The sequence below is a fragment of the Balaenoptera physalus genome (assembly GCF_965194825.1).
Source record: "Balaenoptera physalus genome assembly, chromosome: 13".
Classification (NCBI taxonomy): domain Eukaryota; kingdom Metazoa; phylum Chordata; class Mammalia; order Artiodactyla; family Balaenopteridae; genus Balaenoptera; species Balaenoptera physalus.
The window spans coordinates 43,060,225-43,072,566 of NC_138892.1; the positions used below are offsets into that span (position 1 = coordinate 43,060,225).

General features: G+C 45.0%; 1 protein-coding gene across 1 annotated transcript; it reads left to right on the forward strand.

The window, feature by feature from the left end:
- The first annotated feature begins 3,249 nt into the window (after window positions 1-3,249).
- On the forward strand, window positions 3,250-6,783 carry PHLDA1 (pleckstrin homology like domain family A member 1). The gene is made up of 2 exons (XM_082419049.1): window positions 3,250-5,816; window positions 6,255-6,783. Exon 1 carries the CDS (start codon window positions 4,666-4,668, stop codon window positions 5,788-5,790), a length of 1,125 nt encoding a protein of 374 aa, XP_082275175.1. The 5' UTR covers window positions 3,250-4,665; the 3' UTR covers window positions 5,791-5,816; window positions 6,255-6,783.
- Window positions 6,784-12,342: the final 5,559 nt, after the last annotated feature.

The following is a 12,342-nucleotide window of genomic DNA, read 5'->3' on the forward strand; positions in this document are numbered from 1 at the left end:
AACTATCACCAGGGCTTCCCTGGTGGCGCAGTGGTTGGGAATCCGCCTGTCAATGCAGGGGACACGGGTTCGATCCCTGGTCTGGGAAAATCCCACGTGCCTCAGAGCAGCTGGGCCCGTGTGCCACAGCTGCTGAGCTTGCACTCTAGAGCCTGCAAGCCACAACTACTGAGCCCTAGTGCCACGGCTGCTGAAACCCGTGCGCCTAGAGTCCATGCTCGCAACGGGAGAAGCCACCTCAGTGGGAGGCCCGCGCACCGTGGCAACAAGGACCCAACGCAGCCAAAAATAAAGTAAATAAACTTAGTTTAAAAAAAAACTATTACCAAATACATGTATTGGTATGGCAAGTTTTAGAAGTCTTTTCATAAATTCTTGTTACAGTTTGAAAACTTTAAAAAGTAGGATGCATTATGAAAAATCTGTCAAGCATTTGAAGACATTGATTATCTTTTTATGACAGGTGTGGGCTTGTGAGTCAACCTAAAATTTCTACATATGTTGAGCTTCTGTGTGCCAAGAAATGTATTAGGTGATTGGGACACATCAAAACAATGATCTTTGACCTCTTGGAAGAACTGACATTCTCTAGGAATGGGAACAGAAATAAACAATAGGCATTATAAATTACTCAGTTGTGTTAGGAGGTAATACATGCTATGGGAAAAATTAAGGGAAATTGGGTGGTTGCAGTTTTAGAGTGATTATGAAAGGCCTCACAGAGATGACATTTGAGCAAAGACTTGAAGACAGTGATTGGGATGTCTTAAATAGATTATAATATAGATGGTAAGACAACAAGAGTAGAATCAGGGAGGCAAAGTTAGGAGGCCATGGCAGTATTTCAGGGGAGAGATGATCAAGGTGGTGATGAAGTGGAGAGAAATGGACAGAATATAGATGTGGTTTGAAGGCATAACCGATGGGATTTCTTGACTCAGTTTGTGGATTGGGTACTGGAAAGAGAGTAAAGGATTTTTGCAATGCAGGCATGCTTCTAAACATTTGCCGTCCTGGGGTAAGAGTGCAATGGAGACGCCAGTGATTAAATATTTTAAAGTTTTGTTCTATGAAAATATGTCCCACACTACTATCCTGCCATATACAGCTTCACAAGTACCTGGAGGTCCAGGTTTGAAATTCAGATCCTTAAAACTCCTGTGCCAGAAGCTTCCTTGTGAGGAAGCTGATCCTCTGCCTGTGTCCCACTTTCCTTCTCTTCCCATCCCTGCTTCTGAATTGTATGGCAAGCGGTCCCCTGCACGTTTGTGTGGACATCCTAGCCTGCATGTTCAAAATCTGTCCACCTACCTTAAACACCAGTGCACACAATGGTCATGTAATACTCTGAAATAGCTGAGGTCATTTGGGCAGGGTATTTGGAATGAGTACCTGGAGTATAGTCTAGAACAAGTATGAGTTCCAGATAGACATGTAGTACTGGCTCTTCAAAGCACAGGGCTCCTTTTGGCTTGTTTTAAGGGCAGTACTACTCCAAGGGTTTTGGCCTGAGCAACTGTACAGATAGAATTGCCATCAGCTGAGAGGGGGACTGCAGGTAAGTAGAACAGGTCAGGGTGAGGAGATAAGTTTGGGAGTGCATATATTCTAGTTCTCTATTAGATACCCAAATAGTACTGAAGAGAAAGGGAAAAGGAAAAAATTCAATTTACAGTAACAGTGGCCTGGAATATATAAAAACTGAAGGCTATTTTTCATTACAGCCATTCTAACCAGCTAAGGCTCTTTAAAAAACCATGAACTTTGACTTCAGACCCTTACTGAACCAGTTCTACCCAGGAATTTGTTTTAACCAGTCATATATAAGCCTATGGACTCCATCCTATCCAGCATGCTATTTTTTATTTGCAAAAGCTCTGAATCCTGCTTTCTATGATCGAAAATCCCCTCAGACTTTTCCCTCTAGTGAACTACTCAGTGCATATCTTCACCAGTATGTGTTCCCTTGCCTGAAGGTGTTATTATTTTTTAACTTTGGTAGTCTTTGTTTTATTCTTTGGCAACAAGCAGCTGGATATAAGTTTGGGAGTCTTGGGCATATAGATCTTATTGAAAATGATAAGACTGGATGAGATCAAGGGAGTGAGTGTAGATAAAAGAACCAAGGGCTGAGCTTTGGGGCACTCAAAAGATTGGAAAGAGGAGGAACCTGTAGAGGAGACAGACAATGACCAGGGAGGTGGAAGGAAAGCTAAGCCATGTCCTCGAAGCCAGTGAAGAACTATCCTAGAGCAGAAGATGATCAACTCTCAGATGCTGCTGATAGGCAACTTGATGCAGCCGGCCATAATATCCACTTTGACTTAAGCCTTTTCAGACTTGTTTACCAAAGCAATGACTTGTTAGCTAGCTTTCTAAACTTTAGTAATTTTTAAGTGACATTTGTAGGTTTTCATTATCTACAACTGAAGTTGTGGGGTTTTTTGGAGGGGGCAGTTATTTCCTGTAATTCATTTTCTGCGAATTTATTTAATTGTCTTAAAAATGGTAATATGGCCATTTTGTGAGTTGGTGGTGACTGGTGAAATTAAGAGTAAAGTTGTCACCTATCTACAAGATTCCTATATTATACTACTGAGATTTCCAATAATCAGTTGCACTATGGTTGGAGAAGGCAAACTGTATACTTACTTCTGAGCTGTTCACAAAGTCACTAAGTCATGAAATACCCAACTGGAAATTCTGAGTTTTAAAGTCTCTAATTATAACAAGTGCTTTTGAAAATCGTGCTGCTGGTTGTTCAAACATTGTGAAGTAGCTTAGATAGAATGCATTTGTTGCATCCTGATAAACTGCAGAAGGATAGAAACACCAAATGTTGTGTTTCTCAAGAAAATGGCTTGGGCTTCCAGAATACATCTTAATGTTTTACCTACTTCAGTTTGTATAGTATCAATTTTCCATATGAAATGTCTTTCCCAACTACACCTGCCCTCAGAGACTCTGAATTACACATTTAAAGGAAGTATCCTTTCTAAATGAGCTCAAGAATGGCATTCTGTTAAAAAGATGAACAGCTGGTCATGTGGAAATTCTCTGGAATGCTCACTTGTCCTGCAAAGGCAGGGGAAAAACTGAGATGTTAGGTGCAGTGTTTGTCATTCATTGGTATACAGAATTTTTTAAAATGTAACCTTTTAAAAATGTAATCATGTAAAGAAATCTTTACATGACTTTGCCTTTCTCCTTAAAAGACTAATCCATCAACAATGTGAAGGCCCCGAGAGCCCACTAAGTGCAGTTCAATGGGTCTCAGGATTGTGCTGGAATTGTCCCATTTGCTGAAACATTGTTCCTTAGATTAAGATTCAGGACCCTCCCGTGTTTAAAAGTTATCCTTTGTTCTTGATTACCTTGGGATAAACCTGGAATTTCTTAAGTGTGACGCACAAAGAATTTGAATCTTGCTCTGCTCTCCAAGCTCATCTCTCACTTCTTCCCCTTTGAATTCTTTGTTCCAGCCTGATGAAACTACAGATGAGCTAAGCTCTCCCTTCTTCCTTCTTGAGTTCAAATAGCAGCCTTTCCTCTTACCTTGGCCAACTCTGACTTATCCACACCTGATTTATTTCTTCTTTGTGTAATTCTTCGTATATTCAGGGTCGGTACATAGTTGGGGTTCTCTGTTTACTTAATACATTTCCCCCAAGAGATTTGGTCTCGGCTTAGGCTCTTTATTCTGCCTTGTTTCCCAGAATTTCTATAGAAATTGTTTAAATGGAGTAGGAGGGAGCTAGGGGCGAGTACCGCATTACTTTCCCCACGTTACAGATAAATGAGATTACAAGAGATCTGACCCGTTAGGCGTTTGCAAAGAGAGGGACCCGCGGAGGCTAGCCTGCCGTTTGGAAGGCTAAACTGCCTTAACGTGTTGGGACCGGGCATTACCTGAATTTGTCGTTAGAGTTGAATTACTGTTGTGAGATATTGCGGGCTGTACGGATGGGTCAAGAAGGAAGCTAGAGCGCTTGTGTCACGGGTAAAGATAGGCAGTGCCTGCGCTCCTGGCTCGAGAAGAGGAAGGCGAGATGCCATCCGAAGTAGTCCCCTTCCTCTACCCCTTCCAAACGGGACAGACGGTAGCGCTGTTGCTTTAACAATCGCCCCTTCGGCTCCAAGAAGAGCTAGTTAGTGACCGTAAGCGAATGTGAGTGTAAAGACACCGTGTCCTCTCGGCCTTTGTGCACTAAGATGTTCACGTAGGGTCCGGGGAAGGCACGCTTCCACGGGACTCCGCGGCTCGCGAGCCTCACCCCCAGGCTCCTTGCTCGCCCAGGCAGCGCGAATCCCCAGGGCTGGGTTCCCGAGGGCAGAGGGTCAGCTTGGCGTACCAGGCACTGTCTGGTAGCTGTACCCGTCCTCGCAGCCCCATCTTCATTTTCTGAGGCTGTTAGCAGAGAGCCCCACCGGGCGGAGAGGCGGGACGGCTGGGGATGGCCTCTCAGCGCCCTCTGCGCCTCGGCATCCTTCGCTGGCCAGCTCGGGCGCCCTCGGCTCTGGCCCCGGGCGGAGGAGAGGAGTTTCCGGGGCTCGGGTCCCTGCAGCCATCCCGGGGAAGGAGCGCGGAAGCGAGTGGGCGGCGAGAGGCGGAGCAAGGGACGCGGGGGGCGTGGACGCGGCCGGCTTTGGAAAGGCCCCAAGTTAATGAGGCGTGCGCTGGCGGCGGAGTGCCTTTCGGAGCTGGGCTTTCCCCCGCGGCGCGGGCGCCAGGAGCCGCCTTTTCCGCTGGGTGTCACTCGGGGGTGGGAGGGATGGCCCATTCAAAAGCGCCGCGAGGGGGCCCAGCCAGAGCCCTTCCGTGAGCGCTCGCAAGAGGACGGCAGAGGCCCGGCGGCTCGCAGCTCCCGGACCTTGTGGCGCATCAGGACGCGGCTGCCCTGCTGCCCGGACCCCGAGGAGCCGCCGCCGCCTCCGCCGCTCTGCTTCCTGCGCGTTAGCCTCTTCTGCGCGCTCCGGGCGGGCGGCCGCGGGAGCCGTTGGGGCGAGGACGGCGCGCGCCTGCTGCTGCCGCCCCCGGCCCGGGCGGCTGGAAGAGGAGAGGCCGAGCCCAGCGGCGGCCCCCCCTATGCCGGGAGGATGTTGGAGAGCAGCGGCTGCAAGGCGCTGAAGGAGGGTGTGTTGGAGAAGCGCAGCGACGGGTTGCTGCAGCTCTGGAAGAAAAAGTGCTGTATCCTCACTGAGGAGGGGCTGCTGCTCATCCCGCCCAAACAACTGCAACACCAGCAGCAGCAGCCCGGGCAGGGGCCGGTCGAGCCATCCCAGCCCGGAGGCCCCGCTGTGGGCAGCCTCGAGCCGCCCGTCAAGCTGAAGGAATTGCACTTTTCCAACATGAAGACCGTGGACTGCGTGGAGCGCAAAGGCAAGTATATGTACTTCACTGTGGTGATGGCCGAGGGCAAGGAAATCGACTTTCGGTGCCCGCAGGACCAGGGCTGGAACGCGGAGATCACGCTGCAGATGGTGCAGTACAAGAATCGTCAGGCCATCCTGGCGGTCAAGTCCACGCGGCAGAAGCAGCAGCACCTGGTCCAGCAGCAGCCGCCGCAGCCGCAGCTTCAGCCCCAGTCCCACCCCCAAGCCCCGCCGCAGCCACAGCCGCAGCCGCAACCCCAACCCAAGCCCCAGCCGCAGCCGCAGCCGCAGCCGCTCCATCCGTATCCGCATCCGCACTTGCGTTCGCACCCACATCCGCACCCGCACCCGCACCCACTACCGCTCTCGCAGCCGCACGGCCAGCGGCTTCTCCGTAGCACCTCCAACTCTGCCTGAAGAGGGCAGCACCCGGGGCCGACGAGGTAAGGTCCCGGCAGCTCGGCTCCCGAGGGAGGTTCCGAGGAGTGGGGCTGGGGGTGGTAGGAGTAGGAAGCCTTTTCCCCGGTTCGGATCTTGGGTGGAAAAATGAGAAATTAATGCAGGTTTCTGGGAGGCGGAAAGAAGGGAACAGGCTGGAGCCGGGAGAGGCCGGGCAGTGAGGGGAGGGTGCGGGGTTCGGGCCGGGCAGGAAGGTCTCCTGATCGCCCGCCCGCCCACGCTGACCCACGCGTGTTCACTGGTGCGCACCCCAGCGACGCCGCAGCTTCTCTCCTTGTCACCAGCGCCACTTGAGTGTGTCTGGGGACTCGAGGGAGCGACCCCGATGGCTTTCTGAGCTCGCTTTGTCCACGGGACAGGCCCGAAGAGAACTGGGTCTTGTAGGAGTCCGAGCTACTTCAATCCGTGTCATTTCTTTCCAGGTTGTGAGGACTTGAGGAAGTGGGACGATCACCTTTCTATTGTCTTCACTTGGATCGAAAACAAAACAGTCGCCCCGCCCGCACCAGACCAAGTAGTTTGGACAGAATCCGACCGATAGCTTGCGATTCCTCTTAGTTTTTCTGCATACTCTTCATCACAGTGCAGGAAATGATTTCGAGTCCAGAAGGCTTTATTTATGAACCTTTGAGAGGATCTTCCAGTATGGTGGACCTTTTAGGAGCGATGATGTACTGTAATGTTATTTTAATGTATTTTGATTTATGATTATTTATTAGTTTTTTTTAAAATGCTTGTTCTGAGACATTTCTGAATGTAGGCCATTTTCCAAAAAAGAAACTTTATTTTCAAAAACCTATTCCCTAGTAAGTTCTAATCTTGGGAAAGAAGAAAGTAAAAGGGCGGTGAGGAGGAACACATCAAGAATTCACTTTCAGAAGGTCTGACACTTAAATGTTATACCAGGTGATTGAAATTAAACTCTGTGATACTACGTGGAGTTTTCTTTTTTTTTTCTTTTGAGTTTTTTTTTCCTTCGACATATATTTTGTGTAGAATGGAAGTTTAAAGAAGCTAAATGTTCAGAATTGTGTAATTATAAAAATCGAATTGCTTTTTCTAAAAGGAAATCAGTAGTAATGATAGCTGATTGAAAATATTTCAAACATAACCCAACTGATGGCAAGATGATCATATCCTGAATATACAAGGAGGGCTGGGTCTGCTGTAGGAAAAGCCTTTCTTAGATTATCTATGTGTGAAGGGTTTTAATAAGGAGTTTTCTATGATTTCTGAGTATGAATGCATTAGGTGTTTCATTTCAAAAAACATAGTGGGGGAAAAGAACTATTCCACTTGTTTGAGAGAACATTTGTGCTCTTATCCACAATAGAGATTACCCTTCTCCAAGAGCTTTGCACACTTGATGTGAACCACATTTTCTGGCCCTTTTACTTTGTTCTAGAAGCATATTCTAGAATCTCATAGTTTAAAATACAGTTTGTAAATATTGCAAAGGACTAGGAGTCATAGCTTTTTGTTTTCATTCTGAGAATAATGTTGATCAGAGACACCAGCTGTTTTGCTTTTTATTGCTCTGTGAGAAATCCAAGGGTTATATGTTTTGTTGTTAGGTTAGCTAAACTCAGAAATTGAAAAAGGAAGGACTTGATAAACACTGGATTTGCAGTAAGAAAACAACCCCAGTCTTGTTTTAGCAGTGACTTGTTCAGGAGTCTGGGGGGTTGCGGGGGGGTGGGGGGGAGGTGGGGGAAGAGCATGTGCTTTTAAAGGTAGAACAAACCCTCTTCTGTGTTAAATCAAAAGGATGGTCAAAATCCACAAGGGCAGATGCTACTTAAGTTTAAAAAGAGCCCATAGATGCTACCAAATCCTCTTGCGGCTGAAAATCACTTCCTATCTGCCTAGCTTTACTAACGGGTCTCTGTTTTCCATCATCTTTTCTGCAAAGTCTGGATCAGTATTTTTCCAGCTTCCAAATTGGAATGGTCAGTATTGGGCCACTGGTAAGTTCTATAGTCAAGAAATGAAAATAGAATTTCATGCTAGAGATATCTTTATTCTCCCTCCATCTAAAAAGGAGTTTCAAGGTCAAATTACTTCTCAGTGCAATATTTAAATGACAAAAATTTGAGATCATAACTCAAATCCAAAAAGTGGTAGGGGAAATAAAAGTCAACCAAATGGCAAGCAGAATTTAAGTGGACTCCCACTTGCACAGGCTAAGTTGCAGTTGTGAAAAAATGTGTATATGATGGGCAGCTCAGAGAACAGATCTCAAGAGTTCTTAAGTCAAGTTCGGTTTGATTTCTTTGGCACCACTGCTGTGCTTTTTAATAATGCCTCATTGTACTGTCATTTTAATACATGCAGATCATGTAACCCCAATTCAACCACAGCTTTTTTTTCCAGACGGAAGGATTTTTCTTTCAGATTCTCATGCTATAAAAAAATTAAAATCCATACCAAATACTTTTAAAATTAAGATTCTTGTAGGCTTTTAAAGGCACTCGTATGTTGTTAGCTTACATACCGGCTAGGTAGTGTTGTCAAAAAAAAGTATGCCCAGGCTCCCTCGTGGCTGCTAGAATTTTTTTCTTTCTCACAATGGCTCTGGTTTGTAATGTGGCCACTGGAATCATGGTTCCTTGTATTATCTTTCCACAGCCCTTAGTCCTTGCTCTGCTGTGATATTTATATTGAGTTGACCCTTTAGAGACTCTCTAGTCTGAACCCCTCTTAGCATTTAACTGTGAAACCTCAGAAATTAGAAAGGAGAGGAGTAGGATGGGTTTTTTTTAATTTAACACTTATTATGGCTTAATAATTTTTCCGGAACAACAACAACAAAAAATGAGCATACTTAACGATACTCAGCAAAACAATACAAATGCAAATCATATAATGTGTTGGTGGCTCTATTTTACCTGTAAGAAAATGATACAAACCACCTAGGGTATTCTGAGGCCTGACAAATCACCTTCATGGAGAAAGGTGATTCTTCTTTCAACCCAAGAAAAGGAAGAAGGAGAAGACAGGTCCAGTAGAAAACCCACCCCCTTAAATAAACATAAAATGTAAAAAGTTGGAAAATTAAAAGGAATGTCCCATCTGGAAACTGAACTTTTTGTCTTTGAACTTGTGTTGGCACCAAGCCTCTTACACAGTGAGTTCAATGACTATCTGTTGGGACAAATGAAAGAAGGAAAAAATGTCTAACTCCCCAGCACCCAGGAGGGTGATTTCTCTGGCCTCACACAGTGCTTCCTTCTTTACTTGCTCTCATGCCATTCCCTGAGGACAGCTACCACGGGACCGGCTATGCATCATGACGGAACTCCTCGGACATACTTTCTTAGTGGAGATCCACATGGATCTGCGTATGCCCTACGGGGAGTGCTGAGGTCAGAGAGCAAATGGCTATAAAGGGCCCTTTCAAAATGAACATTTCCCTCATAGAGGAAGGGGGATTCTCTCATCATGTAGAAATCAGACCAACTTCATAACTTCATTTCATGTATTTTTTTCAATGGAGGTTAAAAAAAAAAACGAAGCCCAGTTGTTGCTTAAAAGAGTTCCTCTTAACACGTTAGCACCGTTAGGAAGTCTGGCTTAAGCTGAGAGGCCCGATTTAACGCTGTATTGCTCTCATATTCCGAACGCTATTTCTCTTAAAGACTCTTCATTTAAGTCTGACACTATATGAGTTGTTGCCAGTGTGTGGGTTCAAACACATCGCTTGTTTTCTGTCCCCAGGGAGAGTGACTCGGTTTTAGCTTGGCTCCAAGTGTTTACAGTGTCATGTTCAGTGGCAGGTTTACAAGAGGGATCTAAGACGAATGCAACTGGAGCAATCTCATAGAAAATAGAGCTTTGGAGGATGACGATGGGCCTGTGAACATTCGTTTTCCTCTCTTTTTTGTGAATGTCAAACTAATTCGTTTTTGCTTTACCAGTAAAATGCCCTCAGTAGAATAAAATTTAAATTTGGGAATTATAGAGCTTGATGAATCCATCAGTGATTCTTTCAAGAGAAATACACCTATTTACCTAAAACAACCTAAGATGTATTAATTGTGGAATTGGGTTGGATGGGTTTTTAAGAACTATTTTCTAAATTCTTGACACAGTTTAAAGGGTGAATTTTGATCTGCGGTGCAGAACAGCCAATCTAGATTTACATAAGATTGGATGACAAAGTGATCTGTGACTTTGTTGGCAGGACTCCATCTGCCAAATGGAGTAAAGGATCCAACAGGGTTTCCTAGAAAGGGCATTATTGCCCAATGAAGGAAGCAGAAGGGCTCTGGACCATTAGAAGCAGCTGCGTAAAAACTACCTGTTCTGAAGCTGGCCTGCTGGTGATCAGCTGGGTGGTGGGGAAGGAGATTTTAACAACAGGTGGTCCTTCCAGACCATTGTATTTATTTTGAGAAGAAAGATAAAACAATTGTCTGTTACATTCCCCTGTCAACCTTCTGCTTAAAATTTCAGAATATGCAAATACGAGCTTTGAAAAGCAAGCATCACCATGTACCAAATGCTTTCTTTACAAACTATCACATTTGTGAACTTAATGAAGTGGTCGTCATTTGTGTAAATATGTCTCTTAAATGATTTTGGAGAGATGTGATTTATTTTTCGTATTTTCAAAATGCATTCCATTTCAAATAAAGTATCTATTAAGATGACTGACCTGTGGACCTTTTGAAGGCCTTGTTCACCAGTCACGTGCGCTGCATGTACCTGTGGGAGCAATGTTCTAAAGGGCTTGGCCATTGTAAAGGCTATGACCACTCTGGGAAGAAAAAGACCATCTTTTGAGGTTGGAAATTTATTTTAAAAATTACCTAGTCATTTTGAATATAGGGTATAGAATTTCACTTAGGTTATTTGGTGAAATAATTATTGCTTTTTGAATGCTAATGAATTTGAGTTGAATTTTTCCATAGTGCCCAGGGGACAAGAAATGGTCCCTAGTGAATTAGCTTGGAGGCAATTCCTTCTTGAGTTCCAGAGAGATTTGAGTCCTCCTAGGTCCCTTGAGAGGGTGAAGCCTTGACTCTAGGAGAATCATCTTTCAAGCTGGTATCTATAAAGCTTCCTGTTTTATGTTGAAAGCAGAAGAGAGACTCGATTCTTTTTAAAAAATATTTATTTACTTATTTAGTTATTTATTTTGGATGCGCCGTGTCTTAGTTGCGGCGCGCGGGACCTTTAGTTGCGGCATGCAGACTCTTAGTTGCTGCATGCATGAGGGATCTAGTTCCCCCCGTCAAAGGACTGAACCCGGGCCCCCTGCATTGGGAGCGTGAGCACAGAGTCTCACCTGCTGGACCACCGGGGAAGTCCCGAGACTCGATTCTTTAAAAGAATATGGCATATCTTTACTTAAAATCTCCATTGGCATCTAAAAGTGTTTAAATCTTCAAAGACTTTAAAATAGGAAATTTGAAGACATTTTTTATCTCTTAGCATCGTCTTACATTGAGAGCTTTATTACTTTACTGTTTTTGTTTGGTTTTGTTTTCTTTTTTCATTTGTCTACTTGGTTATGTGGAGGTTTTCTTGCCCTTTTGGAAGTCTGAGGTCTTCTGCCAGCGTTCAGCAGATGTTCTGTGTGGATCATTCCACTTGTAGATGTATTTTTTATGTATTTGTGGGAGGAGGTGAGCTTCATGTCCTACTCCTCCGCTATCTTGATTCCTCCCCTGTTTGGTTTTGTTTTTAAAGAAGAAATGAAATCTGAGAAGACAAATTACTGCCATTGTGAGGGAATTTCAGGGGTACAATGTGAAATAAATGTGTGAAGCAGGCGGTAAAGCAGGGTTGGTAAGAGTCAGGATTTGTGAATACATGGGTTCAAGTCCCAGTTCTACCACTTACAGGCCATGTAGAGCTTGAGTTACTTAACCTCTTGGAAACTCAATTTCCTCCTCTGTAAAGTGGAGTTAATAAAGGTTCCCACCTTCTGGTTATTGAGAAGATTTAATAAGTTAGTAAAAGTGCTTAGAACAGTGCCTGGTGTGGCTATGAAAGGAAGCTCCCTGCGTTTTAGGGCACATAAGCGGGTTTGGGGATCATTATAACCATGTGAATATGTAATATACGGTGTTTTAAAGCTATGAATTGTATTTTCTGATACCTCAGCACTTCTTTTAAATGGTCAGAACAGTATGATGGCAACATTCTTGTTTTCAACTTTGAAAAAAGACAGAAAAGACATTATTTATAGTACTACTATTCTCATTTGCTTATCGCTTTCCAGTCTCCGTTCACATGCTTATGTATTTTAAGTGAGTTACAATGAAACGATCAGAATACTCATATATGCGCCTGGAGAGGGTGCTGTGGTGCTCCACCCAGACTGCCACCTGAGGACAGAGAGGGTACTCGGTCCCCAGATATGAGACTGTTGGTGGCTGTCATGATGTCAGTTAGCCCTTTCCCTGGAATTGTCCTCAGCCTTGTCTCAGGGGGAGCTACCTTGCCCTAGGACATACCCCCTCCTTGGGTGCGATTGGCCTATGGGGAGTGGATGAAGGCCAG

Excerpts from the sequence above, each read along its gene's own strand:
- PHLDA1 (XM_082419049.1), top strand. The coding sequence starts at position 4,666 with ATGAGGCGTGCGCTGGCGGCGGAGTGCCTTTCGGAGCTGGGCTTTCCC.